At 37.3% G+C, this 13,878-nt stretch overlaps 1 protein-coding gene across 3 annotated transcripts in view; it reads left to right on the top strand.

The window, feature by feature from the left end:
• FSTL5 (follistatin like 5) overlaps positions 1 to 13,878 on the top strand; it is a 651,623-nt gene that overhangs the window by 335,779 nt on the left and 301,966 nt on the right. For all 3 annotated transcript variants that reach the window (XM_007471501.1, XM_007471503.1, XM_007471502.1), the window contains exon 5: positions 6,498 to 6,618. In XM_007471501.1, coding sequence (XP_007471563.1) covers positions 6,498 to 6,618 — 121 coding nt within the window. The remainder of the gene's footprint in view (positions 1 to 6,497; positions 6,619 to 13,878) is intronic.

The raw sequence follows: 13,878 nt of genomic DNA, 5'->3' as shown, positions 1-13,878 counted from the left end.
GCAAAGTAAGGAAAGTACTAATTGGCTACAGATTAAAGCCTAGTTGTTTGTGACTGGTTGTCCTTAGGTTTTGATTTCATAACCTTGAGGCATTTACAGGTTTAGGGGTTGGTTGTATTGTATGTGCCAAGGCATTAGAGCCAACCTCAGCCTAAAATTCTCCTTGTTTAATTTAAGAGCAGCCAACATAGAGTTCTTGAAGTGAAATGGTGCTAATGGCTTGGCAAATGTGTTCCTCAGCCTTCTCCCCATTTCATAAAATAACCACCCATGGAGTTTAAGTATGCAAAGTCATTCCCTTGTGAGTCTGAGTTTAAATTAGCAGCTGTATTGAGTATATTGATTTAGCTTTTTTTCTTCATTTAGATTCTGTCATCTTAATAAGCTGATTCACATTAGGAATACCTATTAGAATGAAATATTTCCTTAATGTGCACACATGACAACTGTTTATTAAAATAATAAAAAGAACTGCTTGTTCTCAGGGTTTAGATTATTATGTTATATATATTTGACTGAAAGAGCCATTTGCTCAATGACTACCATATGTGAATTCATTTACAAAATTAAATAAAAAAGCAAGAATAAATAACGCTAGATATTTTTAAGCTGACAGGATAGGCATGGCGCTGATGTCTTTGCAGACTTTGTACACATCCATTTTCTTTAAAATTTATTAGAACTGTTAGATAGGGAATGGACAGTTAGTCTTTATTTTGAGTTGTTAAACCTATTACAGTTTTTAAGATTTTTAAAAGGGTTCTTGTAGCTAGTCAACATATTTATGTATAATGAGATTGGTAAGAATTGTTTCACCCCATAGATAAAATGCTATTTTAGTGGAAACAAACTAAATGCAAATAAATAAGCATTTGTTTGGGTAGAGAAGGAGATAAGTGAGGACTGTCTGGGAGTGCCATGGTAATTAATCCTATTCAACATTCACAAACCCCATAAACCTGTCAGGTATACAAAATAAGGCAGCAGAAACCAGGTGTTAAAATGGCATTGGCAATGCCAGTAGGTAGATCCTAGTAGAACTGGGAATTTCCTTTCAACGGCTAAGGATTTCAGAATAATAACAGTAACAATTAGCACTTAAAACAGAAAGGTAAGGTCTGTATTGTTGGGTTAGGTGTAGCTCAGGGCTCAAATTAATAAACAGTAATTTCAATTGTAGCTGGAAACCTTAGTAAGTAGTTTCAAATACTCTTTTTTTTTTTTTTGCTTTAACTCTCTTCATAGTATATAAGACAACTTGAAATTTAAAATTAAGTTTTTAAAAAATTTTAAATACATTGTTTGTAGCATCTTTCCTTTAGAATGTCAAAGTATATTAAAAATGTTGGCATTCATGTTCAGAGAATCCCTGTGAGCCATATAGAATGCCTTAAAACTAAAATAGTTTTCATCCCACCAATGGTTTAATAATTCTATCTCTTCAGCTAGTCTTTCAAAATTAATGTTGGCCCTAATGATTTTTTAAATGTCTTCTAACGTGTTAAGCGTGTTACGAAACCTAAAAGAGAACTTAGAAGATGTGATTATTTTATGCAATTCTTTTCTTTTAATACACCTATTGCAGGGTAGCATCAGTTATATATGATTAAACCATTATAATTTGTAATATTAATTATTTACCCTCTGTCCTTTCACATTATTTTTAAGCGCTGTTGACCATCCATAATTATCTTGTTTTTTCAATTGATTACATGTTCCCACTCACCGTTTCTAGACTATTAACTCCATAAGGGAGTCATTCTTACTTACTAATTAATCTCCAGTCCCTAGAACTATTCTTGGCATGTGGTGGTTGTAAAGAAAGGAAAGAAAGAGGGATGGAGGAAGGGAGAGAGGGAGAAAGGAAGAAAGTGGATAAGAAGTAGTCTGGAGGACCAAGTAATAGCAGAGCCAACCTATATTGATGTGGGAGAAACTTAAAAGCCAGTGCCTGGAGATGTGTATCGTTACCACAGGAGTATATTTATTTTCTGAGCCTTGGAATGTAATCTACACATTTGTCAAGTAAAGGACGGAATATATCTACCTCTGCTTAACTTCACAAACGTGATGGACTTTCTTTAAATAGAGGATCACTGAGCTCTAACTCTACTAAGACCATTGTGATTCTGACACGGGCATGATTAGTTTGAGAAAGATAGTTTCAAAGGATGAGGAAGAACTCAGATTACTTGAACATATTATCAACTGAAAAAAAAAAGCACAACGTGAGAGCTGTGAGCTAAGTTTTATTTGGGGCAAAATGAGGACTATAGCCTGGGAGACAGCATTTCAGAGAGCTCTGAGAAACCGCTCCAAAGATTTTGGGGGGCAGGTCAGCATACATGTGATTTTGGTGAAGAGGGAGTACATGCAATCAAGCACATATTTTTTGCAGACGGTTTCTGCTGGTCTCATGAAGGTTACTCGTCACAAGGAGCAGACGTCACCACGAAGGATTTTAGTGCTTTTCTAGATATGAGGAGATGCAAGAATTGAGCTCATAAAATTGTCTCCTGAAAATATCTAACTATTTGAAGACCTGTTCTGCCAGTATTTCACAGAGCAGAGAGGGCCTCATTCCTGATCTCCACCTGAACTCCTTTCAGGGCGTGTCGAAGGTCAGCAGCTGCGGCAGCACATGATTTAATCCTTGTAGAGGGAGCTGGCAAGTGCCAATTAGTAGTTGGCAGTATGAGTGGTATATTTCATGAGTTCATCTTTTCTCCTACTCCACCAAGGAGAGGAAAGAACAAGACACAAAACTGGAATATTAGACTCCTCTGTCTTCCTACCCCCTACACAGATGGTCTCATCACCATGACCTGACTTGAGACCATCAAAATCAACTACACGTATCTTATCGCTTTTATGAGAGTTAACATAATAACCTTGGATGTCCAAGTCATGCCTTATCCCCAGAAATCTAATAACCATACATCCCTTAGCAGGGAGACAATCCTCTACATCTACCTCTGGCACTTTCTATTTCTCTTTCCAGTTTTATTTATCTTTAGATAAGTTATCATCATCTGAGATTTTGTGTAGTGTACAAGCATGTCTCAGAGGTATTGCAGTTTGGTTCCAGACTACCACAATATCACAATAAAGCAAGTCACATATTTTTTTTTTTGTTTCCTAGTGCATATAAAAGTTATTTTTACACTACACAGTTTTTTTTTTTTTTTTTTGCTGTACGCGGGCCTCTCACCGCTGTGGCCTCTCCTGCTGCGGAGCACAGGCTCCAGACACGCAGGCTCAGCGGCCATGGCTCACGGGCCCAGCCGCTCCGCGGCACGTGGGATCTTCCCGGACCGGGGCACGAACCCGCGTCCCCTGCATCGGCAGGCGGACTCTCAAACACTGCGCCACCAGGGAAGCCCCCACAATATTTTATTAAGTGTGCAATAGCATTATGCCTAAAAAAGCAATGTACTTACCTGAATTTTAAAAATTCTTTGCAAATGAAACTATGACTGGCCTCCTAGACTAAAGTTTCAACATAAGATCCTTCAATGACAGTATATTCAGTGAGTCTGGCCTTGTCAGGAATCTGTAGTTCAGATGTAACACATACATTTTGAGGAAGCTACAGTGGGAAGTCTTTGGAACCAGAGCCAGACGGTAAATGAAATAAATGTCCTACAAGTTTGGAAACCCAGCACCTGAGTACTTAATGTATTACTACTTCTATTTTGTTTTATACTTTTCCCCCCAGTCACACATTCAGCTCGTTAAGGCTATCAGAACTCCAAATATCGGAAGCAATTTTCCCAGGCTGGTTAAAAGGTCTATAGGAAAGTATCTTCCGCATTTGGAACACCCCAGAGTGTGCCAAGGCTCCCATTAGGAAACAAAGGAGAGAAAAAGTTACTAGGAAGCATGTCTTAAGTAGGCTATTTCATTGACCAAAAATGGACTAAATGAGGAAAACGTGTATTTAAAATATGGAAGAATGAGGGAGTGAATCACCTCTCCCCTGTGCATGGGCATGGCCAAGTGTCAGTGAACAAGGATTTTTATAAAAAGCTCACTAGCCAGGACCATGCACTTTTCTAAAGCACATTCATTAAAACAGCATATCCAGCTTGAGTTTTATAATCATGATCAAATCAAGTCCAAGATCAAATCAAAAGCAAGCTAGTCTTATGCCAAAGCCAGTTTCAAGGAAAAAAGTAGGAGTCTGTTCTCTTGGTCTATACATGATTTGACTTGAGTGAAATATTAGAACAGAAATAAATATGAGACATACACTACAATGATGAAAGCTTCTCCCCCAGCTTTCTGTTCCATCGTTTCACAAACAGGTACGTGACTAAAAGTCACTAAAAATAGTATTAAAATATCTGACCAAATCCTGACTGCATCCTAAAAATTACCGCAGTGCTGGCACTGCAGGTCTTTAGGAAGAGTATAGTGAGGTGAGATCAAACACACTGCCCCTCCGCTACCTGGGAAAAGTCACTTCCCATTATCTAACAAATAACAGATGGAGAGTGGCTGAGAGCTCTGTTGCTTTCTAAACAGAAAAGCAGTACTTGTTTCCCCATTAGGCTTATAGGAGAGATAGCTTCAGCCATTAGATAGTTTTGTTAATCCCTCCAGCTGGACTGTGCTAAAGCCTAGGGCTTTAATCCTCACTATTGACAATATCCATTTATATGGAAAGCAGATAAATCATTCACTTTCCCCCTCTTCTAAGGCAGCAAATGCCAGCTTAGCCAATGAAATTTGAATCCAGTAAACAAGAAGAGAGAACACATGATGTGTAAAAGTCGTATTTAGCAGTGCAGGTGCTGTCATTGCATGTCACCACTCAGGTGGCTACAGGAGGGGCTGGAGCTTCTAGTGATCCATCGGCTAAGCCCCATCCTCAGCGCTGCCTCTGCAGCTCATCCAAGCGCAGGCATAACAACTTCTAACTTATGGATGTTCCATAAAAGGTTAAAAATAGCTCTTTAGTAATTCCTATCACCAATCTGCCATTGCTGTGACAAAGCTTGAATCATCCCACTCTACCAAAAGAAATAATAAAGCATCATGAATATACAACTATAATGTGCACAAGCTGGTGTGGAAATCTGCAGTGAATTATTATAATGAGAAGCACATTAAATAAAAATCATTATTTTTAACTTTGACTAGGTCTGAATGTATACTGTATGTCTTGCACTTGACGATATGTGTGTGTATAAGCATATATAGGTCTGCACAACAACCAAGAGAGATAGAGGTTACTATCTTTAATTTCTAATTGAGAAAAGGTTGAATGACTTGCCAGATATTATAGAACTGTTAAGTGTCCTTGGCATGGTCTGAACCCAGAGCTGGCTGACTTCAGAGTCTGTGTTTCCTGATTGCACCAACTTAAAAAAAAAAAAAACACGGGGAAGCAAAGCTCCAAGCAATATGAACCACTCCCTCTGTGGACAAATACGAAAGACTGTGGACATAGCTATGCAGCTACCCAGAATGAAAAGGAATGTTTGAAAAATCTTGGAGACCTCTTTTACCAGACAGGCTATATCTGTCTGGTAGAAAACAGAGTATTAAAAAGCTAACTGCCCCAGTCCATGGAACAGAGCACAGAGTAGAAAAGCAGTCTGGTGATTTTCCTCACCCATGCTTGGGTAGGTTTCCATCATCAATCGGTGCATTAATTCTATCTGGCTCCTGGAAACAGTCATTTGTTGAATAGCTCCTTTGTGACCCAGGGAGTTAATTCAGAATACCAAATGCCTTCATTTCCAGCTGGGGAGGAGTTTGGGCAGAAGAGAAAAAAATACTAACTTCATATTTTTACAAATAATAGGAAGATGAAATTTGGACCAAATTTCCTCACTATTTATTTATTTATTTATTTTATTTTTTTTTTTTTGCGGTACGCGGGCCTCTCACCGCTGTGGCCCCTCCCGCTGCGGAGCACAGGCTCCGGACGCGCAGGCCCAGCGGCCATGGCTCACGGGCCCAGCCGCTCCGCGGCACGCGGGATCCTCCCGGACCGGGGCACGAACCCGCGTCCCCCGCATCAGCAGGCGGACTCCCAACCACTGCGCCACCAGGGAAGCCCCCTCACTATTTTTGTTGGAGAAGAGCTGTTCTACTTTGACGTGGGTCACTGAGACACTGGAGGAAATTTTCATGTGCAGGTGTTTCCTTGAGTCAATATAAGTGGAGCAAAGGAAATGACTGAAATACAGAAATGTCCTTTTAGTGTTCAGATTTTCTGGGTCCTACTGGGAGATTTCTGTATTAGAAAATTTAGGCTAAATTCTAAGTACGTATCTTAACGTCAAAGCAACTAAGTCAAATTTATAAGTATATCTCTGAAACAGTTGAAAATAAATGTCCAGTAACTGAAAACCCAGGTTTCTCATAGGTTCAGTTCTTTGCCCAACTACAGACTTAAATTACCTATTAAGTGATTTACATATAATTAATTATACTGTAGAAATGTTAAGACAGATATAATTGCATGAATTTGATTTTCTTGTCAGGTGGTAAAACAGGAAGAACTTGGCAAGGACCTTTCTGATTGTACTTTGTATGATCTACTGAAATATGATGATTTTAACTCAGACAAGCACCTGGCTCTTGAAGAATTTTATAGAACATTCCGTGAGTATAAGATTCATTCTCTAATTCCTCTTTGTTCTTTTTTCTGTTTCTTTACCCAGTATGGTGCGTTTGCTTGATCTCAAAGTACAGACTGTTTCTTAAGAGAAGTGATATAACTGAGATAATTTAAGTGTGTGGCTGTATTGAAACGAATGTAAAAGCTAAGGGAGTTATAATTCTAAAATGCAGAGCTGGAAATGTTTGATAACATTTGCTATCAGTTCCTATTGATTCTAGTTTAAGATATTAATTCCACAGTGATGCTTCCAAGGTTATTTTAGAGTAGGAACAGCACTTCACTGTCACCATATATCAAAAACAATTATTTACATAATGACAATATTTTTTATTTTATAGAAAAACCAAAGTTGATTAATAAAGTTTGCATATATGTTAACAACAATAATTAGCATAAAAAATGAAAATTATATTTATGTTAAGATATTTTGGAATCAATTATATATGTTTAAAATGCTTAAAGACTTCTTAAAATTGAGTATACTTTATAGAGCAAAGTTGTAAAGATGATTTGGTTAAAAATGTTGTATGACAGGTTATTCATTAAAAATAATTCAAAGAAAAAAGACTAAGAGGCAAAAAACAGAACGGAAAGTTTTGGAGCTGTGTGTAAAAGAAAGAGAAAAGAATCATTAAATTACTGGTTAGTATTTGAAAAATCACCAAGTAATCAAAGTTAAATGAGATTTTAGATTGATAGATAGCTGATAGATGGATAATCTTCAATATTTTTATATGCACTCACATATATAGGGCTTTCCAAATATATATATATGTATATATTTCTTTTTTCCAAAAAGGCAGGAAATAGGATATGTACTTGGTATAAAAAGATCCTTTTTTTTTTTGCGGTACGCCGGCCTCTCACTGCTGTGGCCTCTCTCGTTGCGGAGCACAGGCTCTGGACGCGCAGGCTCAGCGGCCATGGCTCACGGGCCCAGCCGCTCCGTGGCATGTGGGATCCTCCCGGACTGGGGCACGAACCCGTGTCCGCTGCATCGGCAGGCGGACTCTCAGCCACTGCACCACTAGGGAAGCCCAGAAGATCCTTTTTGAGTTATGCCTCTGTCGTCCATCAGTTGTCTGATATTGGAAAAATTACTTAAATCTCTGAAAATTCATATACATAAGGATAGTAACTATCACATGATCATTTTATATTAAAACACTGAATCATATTTTATGTAATGTTTGATACTAGCAAAGTAATAAATGTGAAATAGTTGCATGTTACAAAGCTTTAAGGCAAGATGTCAGTATGCTCTTCAGATTTAATTAAACTGCATTTCCACTTTAAATTGCAAGCAGAATACAAGGTGGGATATCTCGGTAAACAGTTAATCCTTTAAAGTGTGTCACAAGGCTAGAAAACTTTTCAAAGGTAACAAGAAAGCAGCATTATCATTCAATGATTATATGAAGAAACTGAAACACAGAGAGGCTAAGAACCAAGTGGCTGAGTTTATTATCAGACCTATGCCAAACCAGTTAAGAAGTCTATGTGTTTGCCACTAAACTTCACTCTGTAGTAGGCATTGTTTTGTGTGCTTAGGATGACAGGAATATTATGGTTTATCAGGAAATTTTGTTTACATTATATTGTATTATATTGTATACTACCATGTAAGATACAAGGGGATAAATGTCATAGGAAGGCCTACATAAAATATAAAGTGAACTAAGAATATAACCTCCAGCACTGGGAATCAAGGAGCGTTTATGAAAGTAGTAGCAATTGAATGGGTCTTCAGGATGAGTGGATTTGGACTTTAGGGGATGAGAGATGGAAGATGGACAAAGAGAAGAGTGTCAGGGAGGAAGAAATTTTCCTCTACCCTTCTGGGTTCTTTTGGCTGGTCTAAGAATCAAGTTCACATAAGGCAGATTAGCAAGAGAAAATCAAAATTTAATGACGTGTAAACATGGGAGAGACCCAGGAAAACTGGGTAACTCACCCAAATGGCTGAAACCCTCACCTTAAATACCATTTTCAGCTAAAGACAAAAGAGGATGTTGAGGTAGGGGTTTTGTGCTTCAAAGGGGAGGAAAGCAACACACATGGAGATGGAAAAACAAGTGTTTGGTAAATGAATGTTCTCTCAGCCCTGCACAAACAATGGGACACAGAGAGTAATTTTAAGAAGCAGACTTTGCTGAGTTCCTTTTTGTCCACACCCCTAGTTCATACTATCGTAACCTGTGGTGATAGCTCCCTTCCTGGAAGAGGTCCTCTATCCTCTTTCTTTAAGGCAGTTGCGGGAAAGTTGAAGTTACTTTCCAAGTCTTTTGGGCTTTGATTGTTTTCAGCTTGATATAATATTAATACCAAAGAGACATTTTGGGGTGGCAGTTTTGCTCCCCTACATCAGCATAAATAAAATCTCTACTGCATGATACACCAGAGTATTTAGAGAAACTAGTCCAACCGGAAGATCTCTTCCAGGTCTGAAAGTCTATGGAAGTATATCAGTTATCATTACTATTTTACTAACTTATTTTATTAAACAGGTAGTCTAATCTACCAACTCCTATCCCCCACTCCCATAATATGAAGATACATGGATGTGGCTAAATAAAAGCAGTTGAAATCTATAGCAATAGCAGAAAATATTTTTAATGGTATACAAACTATCAAGCATCAATAAGAATTAAATTGTATGTTTATGTAGGATTTTTATTCAAAATATTGTTAATGGTGGAATAGTGGAGCTAGAAACTAATAAATATAATGAAAATAATGTGTGAGTAATAAGTTATTTTTATGGTAACACAGCAAAGACTGAATAATGATCCCTGGCAATATCAGTACAAAAGACTCTTCCCTAGAATACTGCTGCCTGCACCTATCAAGGGGAAAACGATGCTGTGTTTGGGATATGATTTGATATTGCTAAGGAAGGCAAGGTAGATCAGTATGTTGTAAGGATAAATAAAATTTGCAATTCAGAAATCTGAATCATCAATACAAACTTCAATAGAGACATAGTGAAACATTGTTTTTAAAGGAGCTACCGTGTACTACAAACTATTGAATTTGGAGAAAAGAAAATCTATATGATTCTGTTAACAACTGGGAGGTAATATGGTAGCAATTTTATTGAAATTATTTATAGTAAATGCAATGAAGTTTAATGAAGACTGTAATGATTCTGCCGTTCTGTCAAAATTATGTATAATGCAAAAGGTCTACATTTTTAATATTTTGATTCATAAAGTGATATTTGATAACAAAAGCACTTGGCAATCAGCAATCATATTATGAGGTTTTATCTTTTTGAATAATCACAAAACGTTTCCTTAACTATGATAAAATGATGTTAACATAATCGTTTAGAAAAGGTAATGTTTTTAAGTAATGCTGGAATCATCTGGGGTGTTTTAATATTCATTGTGGTCTCACCAAGCAGTTTTCTGCAATGTATGTTCAGTGTTTCACTGTTATTAAACAGGGTATCAAGCTCTAGAATGACCCTTTGGAGAGAGCAAAACTAACTTGTATGGATTGTCCGTAGCAGCAAGATGTATTTATACTTATATGTGAATAGGAAACATACGTCTATTTCTTTCTCTCCTTCTGTTAAAATACTTCACGACTAAACCCACCTCAGTTTTGTGAAGTTTAGTGACAGGTGTTGTATAATGACATGATTTTAGAAATTCACTCTATTATAAACTATTAGTATCATGAATAAAAATATATAACAATTGTGAAAAGACAATCTATTTTAAAATCATGTATTAAGTACTTATGTGTATAGACTGCTGTGACAGTTAAAGCAACTTGAAAAGATAAGTTTCCTTTCCTTTAGAATGCATCATCTCAGACAGACCATGATAAAAAGGACAGATGTAGTAAGGATAAAAAGTAATCAGTTTTCCCACCCAGAATTCATTCCCCCAGAGAGTTTCTAAAAAGAAAGCCCAGAAAACTAAAAAGTCCCTAAATGAATAGAATCTAGAAGAATAAACTAAGGCCAGAGAAGTTAAGAAACTTGTCTTTATCCAGTCTTTATTTACTGGTAGATACAAAGATAAACAGATTTCTTGAGTTCCAGTTTATTATTCTTTCTGCCACCATACAACATGGAAGAAAGTAAAGGGTACTTTGCAAACAGGAAAAGGTTAATGGTAAAGAAAAAAGAACCAGCACATTATCAACTGTTATTACATGATTAGGGTATTATTTTAGTAGTTATAAAGTTTTCCATAAAATAGTATTTTTTTTCATTTTGGATAAGATGAATTATTTTATTATTTTACAATAAGCATCAGATAACATTCTTAATTTTTCTCCAGAATTTTTGACATTATTCAAAAATCCCTTGATTTTTACTAGAATATTTAAAATAAATCATCACTGCAAGCATCAAATATCTTAAATCATGCCTTGTTTGATTAACAAACTTGGAAATCTATGCAATGGGATCCAATAAATCTTAAGTGAGATCAGACATACTTTTGAATATTTAAAAGAAGTACTAGGGCTTCCCTGGTGGCGCAGTGGTTGAGAGTCTGCCTGCTGACGCAGGGGACACGGGTTCGTGCCCCGGTCCGGGAATATCCCACATGCCGCGGAGCGGCTGCGCCCTGTGAGCCATGGCCGCTGAGCCTGCGCGTCCGGAGCCTGTGCTCCGCAATGGGAGAGGCCACAACAGTGAGAGTCCACAACAGTGAGAGGCCCGCGTAGCGCAAAAAAAAAAAAGATTCCTTCTCTATGGTTTACCTTTGATCTCTCACGTTGTGATCACCACCTTGCACTAATAATTTAAAGGACTTCTAATCTTTCCCCCCCGAAACAGCATGATTGCTTCCAATTGCCATTGTACCTGTATTCCCTTCTCATCCAAACTTTACAGTTTCTTATACTCAATGGTCCTCTACTTCTTCACAGCCTGATTCCCATGCTACCATGCTAACGAAGCTGCCTTTGCCAATGGCAACATTAACTTGCTTGTTACTAGACCCAATGAAATGTTTTTACCTCTTATTTTACAAGTACGCCAGTGTCTCCTCAAGTATGTGAAATTGCTTATTATTCCCTCCACTTAAATGTTTGCCTTTTTTGTTTTTTCAGTCGCCATATTTCCTCAAAACCTATTTATTTCTGGTCACTTCTCAATTGCCTTTATTGAGTTCCTTTAGTCATCATACGAAGGTCGAAATTCCTCAAAGTTCTGCCTCTGACTTTTTTCTTGTCTAACCCACCGTCCTTTGGTGATTATAATCTAAGTGCTGTAATAATCCAATTATACATCCAGACTAGACTTCTCACCAGGACTACAACACATGCTTGGCCCACTGAACATTGTCACTTGGATTCTCAATACTATTTGTTCAAACTGAACTCACTGTTTATCTCACATCAAAGTCTACTCTTATTTCTGTGTTTCTGTTTAAGATCATGACATTGCCATATACTCAGTGGCTAAAGCAATAAAAATATATTCTTCCCCCTTACCACTGTTCCTCAAGGAATTAAAAATCCATGTTGAATTTTTCTTCTAAAAAGTCTAAAATGTGGTCCATTCTCTCTTCCTCCCTACAAGTCTCCCAGTTCAGGCCTCCATCATTTCTAAGTACATAAAGCAACAGCTTTCTATGTGGTCTCTCTGCACCCCTTGCTGCCCCCTCTCAATCTGTTGCTTCTACCCCAAATGCAAAGCTCATCTTGAAATCATTTTAATGGCCTTTCAATCCCCTCAAGATATCAAATGCATTCTCCTTAATACGTTTATCTCTCAAATAATTAGTCTGTCTTTAGCCTGACAGTAATTGGAGTTTTTGTTAGCTTGTTTGTTTGGTTTTGTTGTTTTTCTGTTTTGTTTTGTTTTACTCATAAGCTATAAACTTCCCATACCAAAATACTATCCCCAAATGCCACATTCCTTCTTGCTTTTTGGTCTTTATACCTGCTGTTCATTCACCTTAAGTCATAACACCAACCCCGAATTTTCTTAATGAAAACCCATTCTTCCTTTATGTCCTACTTCCTTCCCAGTCCCTAGTGAACTTCAGTGGACTTGCCTAAATATTCCTATACTAACTCGTATTTCTCCAGCATACCATTTACCACACAGTACTGCAATTCCCTGTTTATTTTTAGGAATTCTCTATTTGATTTTTGAATATGTTCAATCAATAATATTACCTGTATTCACTTTCTGTTGCTGCCTTAACAAATTTCCAAAAAATTATAGGCTTAAAACAATACAAATGTATTATAGAGTACTGTAGGTCAGAAATCTGACACATGTAGCCCTGGGCTGAAATCAAGGTGTCAGTGCCAAGTCTGCATTCCCTTTGGAGGTCATAGAGAAGAATTTCTTTCCTTGCCTTTTTCAGCTTCTAAAGGCCACCACCGTACTTAACTCCTGGTTCCCGTCTTCCATCTTCAAAGCCAGAAACATTGGGTCAAGGCTCTCTCAAGCGACCATCTTTCTGGTTCTTTCCTTCCTGTCTTCCACTATAAGAACGCTTGTGATTACATTGCCCCCTCAGAATATTTCAGAATAATCTCCCCATCTCAAGGTCAGTTGATTAGTAATCTTAATTTCTACTGTAACCTAAATTCTTCTTTGCCCTGCAACCTAACATATTCACAAGTTCCAGGGATTAGGATAAGGTCATTTTTGGGGTACCACAGTAAGTCGATAAGTGTTCTGAACACCTATTTTATGAATGAGACAATCATCAATGAATGCATTTCAAGAGATATCAAATTCAATATGATAATTTTGGTATAAAACGTAATGTTTGTGCAATGTCTATGAAAAGCGCTGCACAGACATAGCACTGCTCTTTGAGTTAGTACAATATGCTGTTGTGTAAATAAGATGGAAATCAAAAGCAAGGGACTGGAATTTTGTCTCAGTCCTGCTTCATCCTATTCTTGATTTGAGAAAAGTTAATTTCTCTTTCTAGGAATCAGGTGATTTTGGTGTTGTGCTGCCCTGTTTTCTCCTTGAAACATGGAGACTGAAATAGGGCCTGATATTCTTATCCCATAAAAACAAAAAGTCAAATTAGAGAGTGCATTTAAAACCTCTTCTTAAACCCTCTACACAATTAGAATATTGTCAATTGAAGCAAAGAGGATTCTATCCTATTTCAGATACCTGAATTACCATCTGGGATCATTTGTCCCTGATTTGTCTTTTGAACTCAAATTTAAGGATGCTTTAAATTTTAGGGTCGTCTACAAGAGATACAAGACAGCAGTTGTCTTGCTTCTGTGGAGCCCAA

Source organism: Lipotes vexillifer, unplaced genomic scaffold (genome assembly GCF_000442215.2).
Source record: "Lipotes vexillifer unplaced genomic scaffold, Lipotes_vexillifer_v1.1 scaffold582, whole genome shotgun sequence".
Taxonomy (NCBI): Eukaryota; Metazoa; Chordata; class Mammalia; order Artiodactyla; family Lipotidae; genus Lipotes; species Lipotes vexillifer.
This window is presented reverse-complemented; position numbering and strand designations above follow the sequence as displayed.